Raw genomic sequence first — 18,700 nt, 5'->3', positions numbered from 1 at the left:
ACCATCTCACATTTTTTTCCCCCCTACCGCCCCTCCGCCAAGCCCCAAAGTACCTGGACAGGCATAGCAGGGGGTGGAGTTATGCGCGGAGGGGGAGTGAGGGGGGTTGGTCTGGTTGGAGTACAGAGGCGGATGGGGAGAGTGCGGAGGAGGGGGAGAGGGTGGTTATTGCGTTTGTGCCGAGTCCGAGTCCGGGGAGGGAGGATGAGCGGCGGCGGGAGGAGGAGAAGAATGATGATGATGCTATGGAGGCTAAAGGTAAGGCTAAGGCTGCGGCTACGGCTACAGTCCCTGGCTGCGGCTCCAGCTCCAGCCCCAGCCCCAGCTCCAACCCCCGCTATGGCTCCGGCTACAGCTCCGACTACAGCTCTGGCTGCGGCTACCGGTGATAGCCACGAGCAAGGGGTTACGGTGCTGGAGAGCAACTTTGATCGACTCGGTGTCCACTCGGTCACCGCCCCGGCCTCGGTAGGCGAGGAGGGTTCTGTGGATGATGCGGAGAAGGAGGTGGTGAAGGGACCAGAGAAAGGAGAAACGGAGGACGCAATCAGGTTACGCGCAAAGCCTGCTTTTGGCCCGGGACGGGAGGCTAGTGATACGGGTGCTCGGCAACCGCCAATATATACCGAAGCTGTTGGCGAGGCGAGGCTGGCGTGGATGTGGGTTGAGGGTTGGCGAGCGAGGTTACGGAAGGGCAATGAGGTTGTTGAGAAGGCGAGATTAGAATTTCAGTTGGACTCTCGGGAGGAGGTGTTCAAGTCAGTGCCTGTTGTTGTGGTTGAGGAGCGGGAAATCACGGGGAGTGACCAAGAATAAGGGCTGCGGGAGGTGGTGTGTTTGTGTTTCAATCTTGGCAGGGGCACTTATTTACGCTCTCTTCTTATTCGGCTATTGCAGGCGGCATTGTGTTGGTCTCATGTGCATACGAAATAGAGGAGCAGGCCAGCAGTTCTTCCACCTTGTTACTGTTTCACCGCGGCTCCAAGTCAAGCTCGTGATTTGTGGATTTGCAATGCCCGGCATTCGGACCTGACTGCTGTGTATGACGCAGATGCAAAAGAAATCTCCGAGCCGCGGAGTGAGGACCTCCTTGTCGATTCACCCATATTAGGATCTGAGCGGGGAATGCTTGATTGCGGGATCTTCACCAAACGCTACCTTGATCCCGGCCCCCTAGCGCACCCTATGCGCCCCAATGCCAATACCGCGTTCAAGCTACGCCCGCGTATCCCCACCAGCCGATCCCTCGGGAAACGGCTATTCTCAAACATGGCGAAATTGGGCTACGCAACGCTGAAGACTCGCCAGCTACGCGGGAAGAGCAAGGGGGAAACGGTGAAGCGCCCCAACTACAAAGGATGATAAATCCCAAGTGCCGAATCCCTCCTCCCCTGCCGTCCCCATTCGCTGGAGCCACAGTCCGGGGTACAGCACTCAGGGGCTCAGTCCGGGTAATAACCTGGTTAGATCCCTCCGTCTCCCGATTGGATATCCGGAAACTCTCCTTAGCTGTGAAGACGTCCAGCAGGTAAGATAGCCGCCACCGACAGCGTGGTAGCGGGTGAAGGGAAGTATATATCGATATGATCGTCGCGGGGTCGGTCCGGGGTTAGATATGGTCCACCCGACCACACCGTCCAGACATATATATTGCTATTCCCGATGTTCGAGCTCGGGTCGGGCTTCAAGGCGATTACCCTTTCGCAGCATCTCAAGGCCAGCTCACGAACAGGTAATTCTCTTGCAGTCCACCATGAAGTTTCTTGGCCAGCTTTCGGCTGCGCTCGCCCTCGTGGGCAGCGCTATAGCCCACCCTGTCTTTGACGAGCTGATGGAGCCTACTGCGCCCTTGAAACGCGCCCAAGCCGCTCTCACCCAGGTCAGCAACTTCGGGTCCAACCCATCGGGTGCCAAGATGTACATCTACGTACCCAGCCGGCTGGCGACGAACCCGCCTGTTGTTGTGGCAATCCACTACTGCACCGGCACTGCCCAGGCTTACTACAGCGGCTCTCCCTACGCTCAGCTTGCCGACCAAAAGGGCTTTATCGTCATCTACCCCGAATCCCCATACAGCGGCACCTGCTGGGATGTGTCGTCCCGGGCGACGCTCAGCCATAACGGCGGCGGCAATAGCAACTCGATCGCCAACATGGTCAACTACACGCTCAACAAGTACAGTGGCGATGCCAGCAAGGTCTTTGTCACCGGCTCCTCGTCTGGTGCCATGATGACGGTGAGTTTCAGCTTCAGTCGCGAGGTTGATTCACTTGGCTAATATTTCGACTTAGAACGTCATGGCTGCTACCTACCCCGAGATGTTTGCCGCGGGTATCGCCTACTCGGGCGTTGCGGCTGGCTGCTTCTTGAGCCAGTCTGGCGGCGCGGCCGCGTGGAACAACTCGTGCGCCAACGGCCAGGCCCGTGGAACCCCCGAGGTGTGGGCCAAGGTGAGCAGCAGCTAGACATCCACCAACATTTAGCAGCATCAGGCTAACATTCCCTGAAGATGGTCACCGACATGTACCCCGGCTACGACGGCGCTCGCCCCAAGATGCAGATCTACCACGGGTCAGCCGACACCACGCTCAACGCCAACAACTACAACGAGACCATCAAGCAGTGGTGCGGCGTGTTCGGCTACGACTACACCAAGCCCGACAGCACGCAGGCCAACACCCCCCAGTCACGCTATACCACCTACACCTGGGGCGACGGACAGCTGGTGGGTGTCTACGCGCAGGGTGTGGGACACTCGGTGCCGATGCGCGGCAGTGACGACATGAAGTACTTTGGGCTGTGAGGAAGTCAAGATTTAGTTCAAGCTGGCGACAAACGCTGTCTCATAAAGGGCCGAGGAAACCAGCCCAATGTTAGCATAGGATGCAGGCATCTACAGGGATTCAGGGACCTCGTCATGTCGATTTAGGCTCATGTCAATTCATAGCCAACGTAAGTACTATTATCTATACTGTGATTTGGTTCCGTAGCCAGCGGCACCGCCCTGGCTACCGATCTAATGCCCGAAGTGGTACTCCCCACCACCTATTACTGATCAAGCACCCCCCTGAAGCATATCAAAGGAGAACAGCAGCAGACCGCACCGCAAAGGAGAGCGGTCCCCAGAAAAAAATCCACCCTATCCTCAATCAACGGCCGCCGGTTCTCCTTCTCTCGCTTCTCCTTCTCCTTCCTCTCCCTCCGCTCCCCCCTCTCCTTCACCTCCCTCTCCCTCTCCCACTCCCTCATCCTCGCCTTCCTCTCCGCCTTCTCCACCTTCGGATCCCCCTGTGGCAGCGCCACCACGCGGCCCCTCCGCGGCGACGCCACCGCCTTCACATAGCACCACGCTTCAATCCGCCCGCCGCACCCCGCCGCCTGGCAGAATAGCGGCTTGCTGCTGCTGCTGCCTCTTTCGTACGGGAGCGCCCACTGACGGCTGCCGCCGTAGTACGCGCGGATGCAGCTCGACCGCGGGCACGTCCCCCGGTGCAGGCAGGGCGCGTGGCCGATGAAGTCGGCGCCGTCTGCCTGGGCGATGGGCGCGTGGCAGATGGCGCATTTGTACTGCCAGTAGAAGTCGGCTGGCTGGGGGGAGGCGGCTAGGGGGCGGGTTTTCTTGGGTGGTCGGTGGTCGGTTGGGGGGTTGGGGGGGTTCGGCTCGCGCTCGTCGGTGTGGCCGGTTGGGAAGAGGCGTGGGAAGTCGAAGGGGGGGGACGCGGAGGACATGTTGGGTGTTGTTTGACGTCAGGGGTCGTGTGGGGGACAGGAAGCTATCGAGGATTATCGAGTGGTTGAGCCAGAATGTTTCAAGGTTGACTCCAGTCTTTTGGTAATATTAAAAATCGAGTTGTTGGGGGATTCATGGTTGAGTAGTGTTTTTTAATTACGAGTCGGGTTCATTGTTCCTGCTCTTTGTTCAACGACTACTGTCGAGATCAAATATTTCTCTTGTTCGTGGTTCGTCATACTATGGGTAACTACCCATAGCTACATGTAGCTTATGGGGTAATAACCCAACAGAAGAGATAATGATTTCCCTTGATCTAGTTCACGAGTCATGGTCTGGAATGAGGGGGTTAACAAGAGCTGTGGAGGTGTTGTGGAGGCGCTTGATCAAGGCAACGAGAAAGGGTGATAAGAAAAATGACACTTGCTGCGCCTGCTGATGTCGGGTGTTGGGCATTTACTGAATCATCGAAATGATGTTTGTCTGGTCTATCACCTGTTTAACCAACCTCAATGACTGGCCAGTTGAAGTGGCCTGGCAGTTTGCCAGTGACCCCCCAGCCCCGCCTCCCAACTAGCCCAACCGACCACAAAGAGGTACTTATGTTAGTGACATCGTGAGTTCCACAACCAGGAGACCAAAGGAGATTAACCCTGGAATGATATGGACCCGACAGTTTGGGTCCTTCGCCGCAGGGCATGCATGGAGCCGGGCTGGTGCATACCGACAAGATCACGGGAATGTCGATACCAACCAACGTACAGTTATCCAGAAGTCCCCCAGGCCATTTCCCATCCGATCTGCCTTGCAGGCTCACCGCACTGTTTGCTGGCACTTGCCAACATGAACTCAGTCCAAATCCATGGCCAAGTGTGGCAGTGTCAGCCCTTCGGTCTGCCACCCCACACGTTGGGCTGCACCCGTGAAAACATTGGTGAAGTAACACATTTTATTTATGTAAGAGGGCAAATCGCTGTTAAATGGCCGATATCAAGAGGGTCTAGTGTCCGGTCTCCTTGTACATTTCACTTTGTTAAGGGGTACGGCATCCTAATCCATCATCTGTATTTGAAGTATTTGCTAAAGTTTATGACCATGGGGCAGGCACTCATTAGTATAAACGATCGCATTGCGCTCCCCAGCTCGGATGCTCCTGATGATCCTTTCTCGTCATCATGGTTTTGGGGGGGGGGTCTGCTGGGCGCCCCAAATGTAGCTCCATGTCCGCACAGAGTTTTTCTTTACTACAATACCACCATCACAATCATTACATCTGCCGGGACTTTTTCCCCCTTCTGGCAATGTAAGAGGAACATCGCTAAGGTAGGAATTAAGACTGGAAACCCCGCTGTAAATTTCGTTGTTTGTTGGTATACGGAACCCCAGGATTCTATGTGCGCAGTCGTGGAAGCGCATCTCGTGTCTGCAGAACGGGCATGTGGGCGGTTTATCTTCGCTGCAACGAGCTTGATACCAGCTGTCGATACAAGGACGACAGGCCATGTGGCCGCAGATAGTAATCACGGCGGGTTTGATGCTAGACGTGGCTTTAGAAGACGGCGACAGTCCCAAGATATCCAGTTCGGCGTTGAGGCAAAGGCCGCAAACAGCAGTCCGGGGCCATTCCCCTGACTCAGACCTGCCATTGGACTCAATATATTTTCGTAGGTCTGGCCAGAAATCTGCGTAAACAGTCTCTGGGGCCTCGTCAGAAGAGTTTGTGGGGTTGGCGACAGGTGTGGGAGGGGATTGCAAAAAATAGGGTGGAGGGGGGTCGTCCATGCTGTTTGATTTCCAGCTTGTTGGTAGAGGTCGAGGTTCAATAGTCCCCTTGCACCGTGTTGACAGCCTTTGCCCTGGCTTATATGGTTGCATTGTCGACTCTCGGCAACTAATTACCACCGAGTTGTTCATATTGTGGGACGTGGATGTCACTTGTTTCGGTTTTATCTTGTGCCCTTTTGAAGCACACGGTTTGTACCTGGTCCCGCTAAACACAAGCTTGTTGTCCCATGTCTTGTATGTATTACAACAAAATGAGCCCAACCAGGTCCGCCACGTGCGTGCAACTTGAGTGGCTCCCAACTCTTGCTAGCTTTAAAATTACAACCGCCTGTAGGCATGAGGCTTACCCGGGTGGAGTTGGAGGGTTCGGTCAGTTAAGCCTCGAGGATCAGCCTGACACTTAAAATACAGTATAAGCAAACTACCTACCTCAAAGTCCATTGCTCCTCAACTCCCACGCCTAGTTCAATTGAAAATTCGCTCACTTCCCGACATGAATCACCAGCTTCCCTGCGTTCCTACCCGTTTTCAGTTTCTCAAACGCCTTGGGCAAATCCTCCAACTCGTAGGTCTGCTCAACGACGACCCTGATCTTCTTGTCTGCTATCCACTGCCCCAACTGCTTCAGATCGTCCCGGCTATGGCCGATGTTGAAAATGACGTACTTGCGCCTCCCGCCGCCCAAGAAGGACGGTACAAGCAGCCTCGATGCCACCGTCTTGATAGCGCTGAAGTTGAGCGGCCCACCGACTTGGACGAACCTGCCACTTGGCACGAGGAAGTTGTCGGCGGCCTTGTACAAAGTCGCAGGCAGCCCAGCATTGTCAACGACCAGAGAAAATACCTGGCCCTTGGCCTTGAGAGCCTGCGAGACGTCGGTAGAGGTGTAGTCGATGATCTCGTCGGCTCCAAGCGAGCGACAGAGGTCAGCTTTGCCGGGTGAGCAGGTTACGGTGACGTGACAGCCCAGGGCTTTCGCGATTTGTATGCCAAAGGTGCCAGTGCCGCCTGACCCGCCGTTGATGAGGACCTTGTCGCCCGGCTTGACGTTAGGAGCAATGGTCTCTGATTTGTTGTAAGCCTACATGTACGATGCTCATCATGGTCCGCTTCTCCACGCCATATCAATGCAGCTACAAAATACCCGGGCGGAAACCTACGGTACGCGGTAATGCCTGCGACCCCCACCGCGGCGGCATCGTCCAGACTCACACCCTCGGGAACAAGGGCGCATGCTTTGGTAGGGGCCCCACGAATGTATTCGGGCCGGTGGTACCCATGCTGCTGCAACATCGATGCGCCCAAACACCCAAGTCCCCGATAAGCAAAAGTCGTCGACGGTTCGAGTAGTCTGCACCACACGACCGCAAAAAGTCCACTTCCCGGGGTTGCGGGTGTGCGGGATCACAGCGCGGGCGACCACGCCCTAGCTCGGGTGCCCTTGTAGTCGGCCGGGGGTTGATGCTGGCCGACACAACTTGGATGAGCCAGTTCGGCATCTCCGACGCGCGAGGAAATAGCTGGGATCGCAACAGAGTCGTGGAGGACGAGATTCTTTTCGATGCCGCCCCGTGGTACTCAAGTACTGCCAGGCTTTTCATCGTTTTGGGAATCTGCCGTTGACGCCATATTTTTCTACTGTGTGTATGTGTGTGTGTGTGTGTATGTATGTGTGTGTGTGTGTGTGTGTGTGTGTGTGTGTGTGTGTGTGTCTTCCTTGAGAGGTTGAGGGGTGTTAGGCGAAGCTTGGACCGATCATTGACGCCTCATATGACGCTTCAAATGCATCATGCAACCAAATCAGTCGCCCAGCCGGTTTCATCATCTTGGGCACTTCTCTAGGGTTAGGGTACTAGCAGAATGCCACGTGAATGCCAAGCCCCTTTAGCCCTCCAAGTACGCAGTCAGTACATGACAGTCCGGACCCAGTTGTACACGCATGTCATGACACGAGTGAGACAGACATTGTTCCGCTTGCAAAGCTGAAGAATTGTGCCAGGTGAATTTCGGTGGATTTCCCCCAGACTTTTGACAAGTACGAAGAATCAATCAAGCTCAAGCTTGCAAATTCCGCCGTTACTTTCTAGGTGGGACTCCGGCATTCCTCGGGTAAGCAAGACACACTCACGGATGTTACCGTGCCAAATCCGGTAATTGTTTCCGGCCACACAGACAGTGTGACGCAAAAATCTTGGAAGCTGCATCCCCTGATCGAAAACTCGGATCAAAAAACCAAAAACCAAAATTGAAAACTCGCCTTGTCGCGGAGCACGCCACCGGCAACTGAGCCGATCTCAGGGAATGTTTGCATCTTGCCCCAACACGTATCGGGCAATCATCTCGTGGGAAAGGAGATTCCAGAAGAGCCTTCTCCATTGCCTGCATCGGGTTAAAAGAAACGAGTTGCCCCACAAAGCACATGGCGAGTCTCATCATGGCAAGCCTGGGCACTCGCAGATCGGCAATTTCCTGCGGAGCAAGACACGAACCTGACGTTGCGCGCCAGCTAGTGCGGCCGCTAACAAACCTTTTTGATCCTTGCAAGACAGGGTGAGCAACAATTACAGCTTCATCTCTGGTTTGATATCTGTGGAAGCCCGCAACAGACAAACTAATTGCCTGGATGAAATTACCTGTCTAGGCAGTGTAGAAACTGTCAAATTAGACCTCAAGAGACTGGTCCAATCGGCCCAATGGGAGCCAGTGTTGAACCGGTCTTGAGCTGGTCTCGAGCCAGTCTAACTAAGTAGTTGAACATCACAACTCAAACGCCAGCATCTGCTGGGCCAAGCACAAAAGCCTCTCTCTTTATCAACTGCCGTGGCGATACCAAGCCCTAGCCCCTGGGTGCTACGCCCTGTACAGAAATGGGGGGCGGTGAAACGAGGGGTCCGCCCTCTTGGAACCCGGACTAGACCATCTATCGCATGGCCCTAACCAGGTACGGCCTTTCTCCGGGCCAAAGCCGATCTTTTTGTGAAGCCTGCTGAAGGGGATACAGCTCGCCAATGGACCGTGGAACTGGAGGCGGGCCCGGCGCCTCGGCTGGACCATGTTTACACCCCACTCTCAGGGGTAGTAATCTGGTCTGCAACATCGTTGGGGAACCCACACTCCACGGCTTTCCTTCCGCCATCTCTGATACTTCAAAATAAAAATGGAAGATTCAGCTCCCCGGTCCTGTTGAGATACATAAGACCTGGCCGACTTAAAAGCCCATGACGCCGTCCCCAGTTCTCTCGGGCCGGTTTTGAAGGCTTGGTGACCCTTGGCATCAACTACCTAACCGGCTAGGCATTGAGCCCTCTCGACCGGCTCAAGCTTGACTTGAGCCTCTCAAACGGTTCAATAGCGGACAGATTCAACATGGCGTCCTCTCCCGAAAACCGGGCCTTGCCACTTACCGCTGTCAACATCGCCGCCTTGATCCTGGCCACGACAGTAACGGCCCTTCGATGTTTTGTCCGCATCCGGCTGCTCAAAGCTTTTGGGGCTGACGACTGGCTGATGGTCGCTGCCTCAGTCTGCTTTGCTTTCTATTGCTCCTTCTCCCTCGCTGGCCTCGCCAACGGGACGGGCTACCATGTGGAAGACCTGAGCAAAGAAGCCTACGCAGAGGCCAAAAAGGTAAGGCAACGCTGTCAACGAGATGATCGATCGCCGTGTGCTGACATACGGGTTGACTCCCAGTGGTGGTATTGCTGCTATCCGACCTACGCTGTCACTATGGCGTTGACCAAGATATCCATTACCTTCTTTTTCCGCCGCGTCATCGTCGAACGCGTGCAAAAGCTCATTCTCGCCATAGCCTTGGTGTTGACTATCGTCAGCTGCCTGGTCTTCTTCTTCGCCGGTATCTTCCAATGCTGGCCGGTCAGCTACTTCTGGGACAAGTATAGCCAAACAGGCACCTGCATCCCTGATCGTATCATCATTGCCCTGGTCATGCTGTTCAGCGTCATCAATATCATCACCGACTTCACCTTTGCCCTGATGCCCGCCTGGATTCTATCCCACCTCAACATGAAGCGCAAGACCAAGCTAGCTCTGTGCGTGCTGATGGGCCTCGGTTGCATGTAAGTGGCGCACCTTTGGTGGCCGACCCCCCCGCGACGCCAAGGGCCGTCCGTTGTTCGCTCACAAGATTTGAATTACAGTGCCAGTGCCGCCGTGGTTATTCGCCTGCCCTACGTCCATCTCATCTCCAGCGACGACTTCTTGTACGACACTGTCGACGTCGCCATCTGGTCCACGATCGAGCAGTGCCTAGCCATCACAGCAGCCGGCCTCGCCACCCTACAGCCTCTTGTCAAAATCATCGGGTTCAAGTTGGGAATCGGCTCCCGCCCTTCGCTGCCTCAATCGGGGTACGGCAACAGCATGCCCATGCCGACGGGGTCGATTGCCGTCAAGAGGTCTTTCACACGCCGGACCGAGGCGAGGACGTCTTCCCACAACCAGTACGACCAGGCAGGGCTCAAATTGCAGCCTGTCATCGGGGAGTATTCTGCGGAGTGCTACAACACGAGCCAGGAACTGCTTAGGGTACCGTCGGGATCCGACGGGAAACCGTCCAAGGAGTCGGAGAGGAGTTCCCACTCGCGGCATGGGTAAAGGGGGAATCGACGGGAAGGCCGCTGAGCCTGCCACTTATAGGTTGGTCCGGCTGCCCTTATGTCGACCTAATAGTTCTAGCGTGTTAGGAATTAAGACGTCTCTTTCTTTTATATATTTCGTATGTCATCGCTTCGCAATTCTTGGTATATACGAGCGAGCCTCCAAGCACGAATGGACACCTAGGTATGAAAGAGCGCGGGCCCTACGTTAGGATTTAACTGATCCATTGCTTAGTCTAGCTAATAGAATCAGCGTTCCGAACAAGTCAATTCAAGTCAATTCAGGTCTGGAACTGAATTGAATTGAGAATAGAGGGCAAGACTTGAATTGAGATTGAATTGAATTGATCAGAATCAAGTCTATTCAATTTGCTAGAATACAAGTGACTCCTTGTTATGGTAAATTCTAGTCAAGCAACCACCCTGCTTCAAGACCCCCGTTTTGACAGCCAATACTTCAAGCAAACGAGCAGCTCAACTGTCTGGTCCATCAATCGACATCTCTGTGTCGATACCGTCAACTTCGATTGGCTGAATACTCTCTTCACCTCACAAGAAGTGGCCGGTATTGACAGGATATCGAACGCCATCTTTGCAAGCTTCGGCAATGAAGTCTGGTGCTGGCGCCACCATTCCAGGGGGTCCTCCACAGGCAATAATGACATAGAAAAGTATTCAGTAAGCTCATCCTTCAATAGGAAATCCTCAGGCTTATCGTAGAAGTCTTCGCCGATGAGGTAGTTCGGTCGAGTCTGAACCGACTGTCGGGGGACTGGAGAGCCCTGTTTGTTATACTCTTCGTCAAAGAACTTCGTGAAGCCTTGAATGATCCGCTGAGCGTATTCTTCAGAGAGTTGCTTCTCAATCCATCGCTTCTTAAGACCAGGATGCAGGATCATCGCTGCCCAATAAGCAGGAGAGTCCTCTGGAGTGGCGATGTATTTATCAATCTTGTAGATGGCAACAGCAAGACTAACTAGCCCTTAACGCACGAAGGTTTTCTCGGTCGGAAAAGGCAGCTGAATTGTCATTTTCCGCTATTTCCGCGTCGTTTGCGCCGTCTCTGTATCTCGCAGGCTGGCGCCGCTCCCGTTGCGGTCGGTCAGAGAAGATCTTGGACTGGGCGGCGCGATCGGCTGCAACGCCGGTAGCTGATGCCCAACGAAGATTGTAGTGCCAGCGAACTCGGGGCCGTTTATCGCAGGATTCACGATATCGTCGATGTAAATGCTTCGCTGCTGACGAAAGTGATCGAGTAAGTACTGCAAAGATGCTGCTACCTCGGCGATTCGAGGCGCCCTATCCTCAAATCTTTTCGTAAGGCGAAAGACTGGCTCAAGTACGTCAACGGCGATACCGAGGAAAGACTAGTCATCGTCTCTGAGGAGGTATTCTTCAGGGAGGCGCTTCTTTGGGTCCCTCTCGTTGACCATCCTCCTCTGAAAAATCTCAATCGGATCTTTCAGTTGCAATGCCCTCTTTGCAGACTCGAAAAACGAATTCCATCTAGCGACATTGTCCTGTTTCACCATCAAGCCGCCAAGCTCACGAGTATCCCACAAGACCTGGCCGAATTCGAGGAGTTCTTCTTCTGTCAGCTCACCACATGTAAGCTGAAGAAACTGCTCCGTTCGTTGTGCGCCTCTCCTGATCCAACCCATTAGGTTATGAAGCTTGTTGATTGAGCCTGATTGACGCCAGTTTTCGAGGAAGTCGTTTTCTTCTTGAAGGAGTTCACGCTCCTCTGATCCAGGAGGGAGCTTCTTAATTGCCTCCTTGAATGTACCATCGAGGAAGCCAGTCGCACAGAGGTTTAGTTCGTGATTGACACAGCGAATTCGGCGTTGGCACGCGATGCTCGAGACCGAGACCGAGTCGTTTTGGGGAAGAAGGGCCTGAAATAGCTCTCTTATAGCCAGATCACCCGAATCTGCATTATCAGCGGTTAGGTAACCAACAGCCTCAGAAAGCCCGAAATCCTTGATTACGTCCTGTAGGACTAGACCGATATTTTCACCCCCATGGCTCCCAAATACGCGTTTCAGCGCTAGGAGGCGGAATTGAAGCTGTTGTGATTGATCGACGAAGTGGACGGTAATGCCGAGGAGAGCGTACTGATTTGGAGAGGTCCAGAGATCGAAGGCTAGGTGCTTCTTATATGGTGACCTTGCAAGCTCATCTTTTAGGAGCTCTTTCTCAGCCTCGAACTCCGCTTTCATCCACGCCCTGATGGTGTCGCCGCTCTGAGGCAGGACCTCCTGTAGAAGATCCTTATTCATGAGGTAGAGGAGCTGGCGAAAAAGAGGGTGTTCGATTCCGGAGAACGGAATATTTGCGCCGGCTAGCCAACCAAGTAACGTATCCTTGAAAAGCTGCCCTGTCGCTCTGGTCACAAGCGTCTTCCTTAGGCTCTCTTCAAGGGTCTTCTGACGGCGAGGACTAGGCTCAGAATCGCTAGCTCCACTGCCTCCATCAGAGCTCCCAATACCGATCAGCGAATGGTGGCTCTTCTGAAGGTGGGATCTAGGAGCCGTTGTAGCGCCGTTCGGTGTGGCATATAGCGAGGTCCTGCCCTGCTGCAAACAGAGATTGCAAAGCCAGTACTCTCCAAGGCTGCTATCGTCCCTATCGAGCTTGACGTATCTTTCGCCATACCCATCCACTTTTGACCACCTCTTTCGCTTCTTGTGTAGCCATTTTGTCTTGATGTATGGCTTGCCGTACATCCAAATCTTCGGTAACTGACTGACTTCGGCAGGAAGGTCGGTTTTGTCGAAACCTCGAGTTGCTCCTTTACGCTTCGAGCTCGCTGTAGAGTGGAAAACGCGTCGCCGCCGGCGTGTGGTAAATTTGTGAACGAGCCAGAAGTCTGACTACCCGACTGACTAGGTGTCAGGCTCGAGGCCGACGACAAATCATCTGAAAAGCGGTCGTCCAGGTCGGCCATCTTGATGATGTTGGTGCTAGGCCTAACCATGCAAGACTTTGGCAGACTTCGGCGGACTTTTGGCCAGGGGTTGCATAACTACACCTAATCTAGATAACTAACTAGTTAAGTGGAGTCCTATTATTACTAATACCCAAATTTATTCAATTCAATTCAATTTGACTGGCTGGCCAGCTTGAATTGAATACACCTTGACTTGAATTGACTGACTTGAAAAACTTGAATTGTTAGGAACGCTGAATAGAATACTAATAATAATTACCCGGTAAACATTATCATGTACAACCAAGATCACCTCGACGAAAACCACCTCGACTAAGACCACCTCGACAACGCCTATCCCACATCTCACACCGCGCTCAAGATATCATCCGCCGCCTTCTCAGCCACCATGTACGTCGACACAGCCGTGAAAGTCCCCGGAATCCTCGGAAACACAGACGCATCCACCACCCTCAGCCCCTGCACCCCACGCACGCGGAACTGGCTGTCCAACACGGCCATCGGATCCCCATCTACCCCAATCGGGCACGTCGAGCTGGCATGGTGGCCCCACGCGCCATCCTTGACATACTGCTCGACCTCCTCCTGCGTGTTGAACTCGGCCCCCGGCAGCACCTCGTTGGTGCGCACCGGCTGGCGGCGCAGCGCCCGCCGCGCCAGCTCGATCGCCTCGTACATGGCCTGCAGGTCCGCGCCGGCGTCCCCGCTGCCCGTGTCGAAGTAGTTGTACAGCACGTCGGGCGGGTCGAGTGGATCGGCCGATCGCAGCGTCACGCTGCCAGCAGTATTGCGGGGGTGTGATTTGAGGACAGCCCATGTCCACCAATTATGCTCAGCACTGGCATCGTAGCTGTAGCCTGGGTAATAGCCCGCGAAGTTGACGGGCCCGCCGAAGACGAAGGTGTCGAAGCTGCCGTCCGCGCTGGCGCTCGACTTGTGGAGCATGGCCACGGAGAGGCCCGCCGACGCGTACGTGCCGCGGTCGCCAAGCACGGGGTTCTGCCAGCGGTCGAGGCAGGCGTCGTGGGTGTTGTTGAACTGGAAGGTGCACCCCTTCAGCGCGGGCCAGTCCTTGGGGACCTTGGCAGTCACGGCGGTCTCGTAGTGGTCTTGGAGGTTGGTGCCGACGCCGGGGAGGTCGGCCACGAGGGGGATGCCGAAGCGGGCGAGCTCGGCGGCCGGGCCGACCCCCGAGAGCTGGAGGATCTGCGGGGAGTTGTAGGTGCCGCCCGAGACGATGACCTCGCGCGAGGCCGTGGCTGACCCCGGGGTGCCGGCCCGCGCGGATCGGCTGAGCGGGCTGGCGCGGTAGAGGTGGGCGCCGTCGAGGAACTCGACCCCCGTGGCGCGCGGCGGGGACACCGTGGTGTCGAACACGACGCGCGTGACGTGGCAGTTGAGCCGGACGTCCAGCGGATACTTCTTGCTGCCGTCCTTGTTGCGGGCGTCGCGGACCGAGACGATGAACTCGCGGGCGCCGGTGCGGGCGCCGTTGTTGGTGGCGATGGGGATCTGGTAGTAGTGTGGGTTGTGGTCGCGACGCTCGCTGTCGGCGTTGAGGTCGCCCGCCAGCAGCGTGCCGATGTTGATGACTTGGTTGGTGAGATCACCGAGGGCAAAGGCGCCGCCGGTGATGGTAGCGAGGAGTTGCGGGTCCTTGAGCGGGACGGTAAGGGGGGTCAACTCCGTGGTGAGCCAGCCGTCCTTGCCGTGGCCCTTGGGCAGGCCGGGGAGATACTGCTTCTTCTCCAGCCGCTGGAAGTACTTGCGCATGTTGTCGGGCGACCACGAACTGTCCCCGGTCAGGGTAGCCATATACTCGAAGTCGGACCGCTGCGGATAGACGCTAACCATTGCATTGTGGCTACTGCAGCCGCCCATCGAGCCTGTGCGAGGATAAAGCACGCCTTTCATCTTCGACCCAGGAGGCGGGTTGAGGCCCGTGTAGACGCCACCGTCGGGTGTGTCGTAGCTGGTCTTCCAGTCGCGCGCTTGTCGAGCATCATCGGCGTAGTGGCGGACAAAGAAGTTCCATGACAAATGCTCATCCTCGGAGACGCGGGCGTGGTATGCGGGCACCGTGTAGTTGATGTTTGCCCCTTGGTCGTCGCCGGCTTCAATGAGCAAGGTCTTGTGCCCGGCCAACGCCAGGCGTGCGGCAAGAGGACCACCACCAGGACCAGAACCGACGACAACGTACTCGTAACCCGTGAGGTCAACGGCTCGGACCAGGGCCACGTACGCGGCACCGAGGCCGAGAAGCCTACCGAAGAACATGGTGGTTGACAAGGAGACGTTGATGAACCGGTACAGGCAAGGAACCTCTGGAGTGTGACCAAGGCGATCCAGTTGAATAAAAGGAGACGATCTGACTTTGGAGACAACCCCGGACTTCGGTCTCGGTCCGAACCTCTGTCCTCCACAGTAACCCGGCGACCCGGAGAGTCGAAATCGGGACGCTCATTTTAGGGTATGTTGTCAAAGCGGCCAAGATCGCCAACAACTGGGCAGCACCAGTTTCCATAATCTTGGTTGGCTTGCAGGCTCGTGGCAGGTTAGCGTAACGCGAACTCCCCAAGTGAGACATGATCGACACCCACCCCATTGGGCAGATTCCTGGCCCACACACGTCCCCGATCCCTGAGCTGAGCCTTTCCTAAGACAGGGGGGTCATGCCGCAGACAGGGGTTGTTTCTTGAGGGGTCTCGGGGTCCATAGGATCCAAACCGCGGAAGAGGATGGGGCCGACCAAAAAAAGCCGAACTCGAAAGGGGAGTAAGAAATTAAGAAAAGAAAAAGAAGAAGAAAAGAAGAAGAAAAGAAAGAGAAAAGAAAGCCTAGCAAATAATGGAAATAAAAGAAACCGGGTCAAATAAAAAGCAAACTTTGGGCTTTCGAACGGCTTTCTTTTCGTTCTCTAGTCAAAGGTTTCGGCGGCGCCTCCACTTGGAGATCGCCTGTTTAGCTAGAGAGTGCCCACGTCCACCATGTGTGCTGAAAACATCATATACATTGAACTCTGGTTGAGCCCGGTACCCCTTCTGCCGAGCCCGAACATCCGCACGAGCATTGTACTTCTTCTTGGCCTGAACCTCTAGGAGAGCCTAGTACTCCTTTTGTTGAGCCTTGTTGTCTAGTTGAGCGGCATGCTCCCTCCTCTTCGCCTTGTACTCTGGCCGAGCCAAAGCACCTTTCTCCGGGCCCCGGCTTCCGGTCGTTCCTTGTACCCCTTCTCGCGTTGTTTAATCTCTGGTCGACCATTGTACTCGGCTTCGTGTTTTCTTTTCATCTGAGCGTGAGTTTTCGGGTTGGCCTTATACCTGCGACCCTTTTCCTTGTCTACCTTACCTAACTTTCTCCTTTTCTCCAACCTCTCCATCCATAGCCTTGGCTTCCAGAACTCCTCGCGGAAGTAATTCATCGAACCGATGCTGTCTTTGGTCGGGTTGTCGGAAAGTAGCCCATCCCACCCCATCCCTACGGGCAGAGATGTTCCATCGCATAGGTATATCGATCGTCCTCAACGGATCACACCGCCCAAAACATGTATATGAATGATGCCTCAACGGCACATACAACGGCACGAAACCAAGGAACATCACCAACGGGTGGTTTGGGGATTAGGAATGTAAGCCCGAGGTGAATAATCTCGAACCCCTCCTCAAGTGACATCTTGACATATAAAGGAAGCGTGGTGCAGCGGTCCTTGAAATATTCTTTCATTCGGCGGCTAAGTCCTCTCTCGCTATCGGTTCCGGGACCGAAATATGGCCGAGGGCGGCAGCCTTCTTTCTCGAGCACAAGAAGGTATATGCCCTACGTTTCCTTCGTTCCCTCGAGAGTTGCAAACGCCTGAGATTGTCGATACTTGGCGGTGTTTTCGACTCAAAAATCTCCATGAACCCCGGTCCGATGGTCGGTGAACTGTCAAAAAAGTTACTGTCGAACTCCTCCTTGAGAGGGAAAAGAACGTCAAATAAGGCGTTTTTGTTGGGGCTCGATATTATAGTGAACCACGCATTGTCGCAAATCACCTGTTCAGCAGTGTTGGGCGATGGTTCAGACATGCTGATGCTTTACCCAGTCCATATCAGCAATAGTGCCGTTCAGCATGCGACTCGTATAACACTCATACTTCAGGGGTAGTACGGGAACAACGACACCATGAGACGATGAGTGGTGGCGCGTTTTGGGGTGAGCTAGCGAAGGTAGGTAGCTAGCTGTCGACGAGGGTAAGACGTCCTGAATATGTGGGTACCTAATATGATAATAGAAGACAAAAGATAGAGGAGGGATATCATGACAATACTATACACGCCAGCGAAGATTGAAATATTTATAACTTAAGGCCCCCTGCTACTCAAACCACGGCTCAATTATTCGCAACATCCAAGCCCATTACCCTCCTGAACCCTGGGTTGTCCACAACCGTAAACCCACCGGGCAACTTCTGTACACCCTCCCCATCCAAAGCATCATCCCACATACCCATGGCCATCCCCGTCAAGAACTTGCCCAACGGTGCGGTTGGGCTCCATCTACTTTTCCCCACATACTTCATCATCGGCGACAGGATGCTCCCCGCAGCACTCTTGAGCATACCAATCTCTGGTAGAAAAGGCTTGATCTCCTCATGGCCGGTCCAGTCGACAAACGAAGGACGAACGGTGGATGCCCTGAGCGAGGAAGGGTTCGACTTTTGCATTTCGGCCAGTGCAAGCTCAGCCTCGCCTTTGACGCGTCCGAAAATTGGGGTCAGGCGTCCTGGGGTAAAGGTTGCGCCGTCGCCGGAGACGTAGACAAAGTGGAAGGGTTCCTTGGTCCCGGCTTTTGAGGGGAGAGATTGAAATGCTTCTGCAGCTGCGAGGGGGTAGGTTTTGGTAATTTTGATGTAATCCCTAACACGGATAAGGTGTCAGCTTCAGGTAGGATCTCGGGACTTGAATTTCTCGGTGGAGGAAAAGATACTCTTTGTTAACTTGCGTCTGGCTGATTCCCAGTGCCCATACGCAACCTTTGGCATCCTTAAGTTTCTCAAGTAGGGCATGATCGTACGACGCAAAGTCTTGGTGGATGATGACGTTGATGCGGTCATCGGTGAACTTGACAGGCCGTCTACTGAGCACGGAGATTTTGGTGATGTCCTTGGTTCGGATCATAGCGTCGAGGACGGCAGTGCCCACCAGGCCCGTGGCACCAGTCAAAATGAGATGCATTTTGTCGACGTTAGCTGGTCTAGGTAGCTAGGGTAGGAGGAGGTAGGTAGAAGGGGTGGGATGGGTTCAATGGGTCAGTTGTGAGGTGTCTGGTGGTCTTCTGACTGTTGAATACTCGAGTGTTGAAAAGTAAATGCACTACGGTTCCAAATGTATACATTAATCGAAAAAAAGGCACGTCAGCTTTTAATGCCTAGTCCTCGGAGAGTATTTAGTTTTTAAAGTCTGGACGGCGTTACTCGGGGTTTAAGCATTTAAGTACGCCCGGACATAACCTGCGGCGTGGTGTCCGGCTTGGCACGCACACGGGGCTTTCTTCTAATCATGGAAAGAGAACGCCAGGCTGAAACCGAAGGTATGGCGTATGAATTATCCCGTGGCCCTACTCCTCGCGCACACTACC

At 54.6% G+C, this 18,700-nt stretch overlaps 8 protein-coding genes across 8 annotated transcripts in view; 3 read left to right on the top strand and 5 right to left on the bottom strand.

The window, feature by feature from the left end:
- CHGG_05091 (uncharacterized protein) overlaps positions 1-816 on the top strand; it is a gene marked incomplete at both ends in the record, with an annotated part of 4,668 nt that extends 3,852 nt beyond the window's left edge. The window contains 2 exons of the mRNA XM_001224304.1: positions 127-258; positions 356-816. Of these exons, the coding sequence (XP_001224305.1) occupies positions 127-258; positions 356-816 (593 nt within the window). The remainder of the gene's footprint in view (positions 1-126; positions 259-355) is intronic.
- A 937-nt stretch (positions 817-1,753) lies between these two features.
- Positions 1,754-2,803, top strand: CHGG_05090 (uncharacterized protein; the record flags this gene model as incomplete). The annotated part of the gene is made up of 3 exons (XM_001224303.1): positions 1,754-2,236; positions 2,292-2,450; positions 2,510-2,803. 3 exons carry the CDS (start codon positions 1,754-1,756, stop codon positions 2,801-2,803), a joined length of 936 nt encoding a protein of 311 aa, XP_001224304.1.
- Positions 2,804-3,048: 245 nt separating this feature from the next.
- CHGG_05089 (uncharacterized protein) lies at positions 3,049-3,729 on the bottom strand (the record flags this gene model as incomplete). The annotated part of the gene is made up of 1 exon (XM_001224302.1): positions 3,049-3,729. One exon carries the CDS (start codon positions 3,727-3,729, stop codon positions 3,049-3,051), a length of 681 nt encoding a protein of 226 aa, XP_001224303.1.
- A 2,267-nt stretch (positions 3,730-5,996) lies between these two features.
- On the bottom strand, positions 5,997-6,808 carry CHGG_05088 (uncharacterized protein; the record flags this gene model as incomplete). Its single annotated transcript, XM_001224301.1, has 2 exons — positions 5,997-6,580; positions 6,676-6,808. The coding sequence occupies 2 exons, from the start codon at positions 6,806-6,808 to the stop codon at positions 5,997-5,999; spliced, it is 717 nt and encodes a 238-aa protein (XP_001224302.1).
- Positions 6,809-8,881: 2,073 nt separating this feature from the next.
- Positions 8,882-10,129, top strand: CHGG_05087 (uncharacterized protein; the record flags this gene model as incomplete). Its single annotated transcript, XM_001224300.1, has 3 exons — positions 8,882-9,142; positions 9,206-9,591; positions 9,673-10,129. 3 exons carry the CDS (start codon positions 8,882-8,884, stop codon positions 10,127-10,129), a joined length of 1,104 nt encoding a protein of 367 aa, XP_001224301.1.
- Positions 10,130-10,559: 430 nt separating this feature from the next.
- CHGG_05086 (uncharacterized protein) lies at positions 10,560-12,828 on the bottom strand (the record flags this gene model as incomplete). Its single annotated transcript, XM_001224299.1, has 4 exons — positions 10,560-11,056; positions 11,124-11,430; positions 11,661-12,707; positions 12,787-12,828. The coding sequence occupies 4 exons, from the start codon at positions 12,826-12,828 to the stop codon at positions 10,560-10,562; spliced, it is 1,893 nt and encodes a 630-aa protein (XP_001224300.1).
- Positions 12,829-13,426: 598 nt separating this feature from the next.
- On the bottom strand, positions 13,427-15,358 carry CHGG_05085 (uncharacterized protein; the record flags this gene model as incomplete). Its single annotated transcript, XM_001224298.1, has 1 exon — positions 13,427-15,358. One exon carries the CDS (start codon positions 15,356-15,358, stop codon positions 13,427-13,429), a length of 1,932 nt encoding a protein of 643 aa, XP_001224299.1.
- A 1,442-nt stretch (positions 15,359-16,800) lies between these two features.
- Positions 16,801-18,297, bottom strand: CHGG_05084 (uncharacterized protein; the record flags this gene model as incomplete). The annotated part of the gene is made up of 4 exons (XM_001224297.1): positions 16,801-17,115; positions 17,231-17,280; positions 17,570-17,941; positions 18,096-18,297. The coding sequence occupies 4 exons, from the start codon at positions 18,295-18,297 to the stop codon at positions 16,801-16,803; spliced, it is 939 nt and encodes a 312-aa protein (XP_001224298.1).
- Between the last annotated feature and the right edge of the window lie 403 nt (positions 18,298-18,700).

This window comes from Chaetomium globosum, genomic scaffold (assembly GCF_000143365.1).
Source record: "Chaetomium globosum CBS 148.51 scaffold_4 genomic scaffold, whole genome shotgun sequence".
NCBI classification, from domain to species: Eukaryota; Fungi; Ascomycota; class Sordariomycetes; order Sordariales; family Chaetomiaceae; genus Chaetomium; species Chaetomium globosum.
This window is presented reverse-complemented; position numbering and strand designations above follow the sequence as displayed.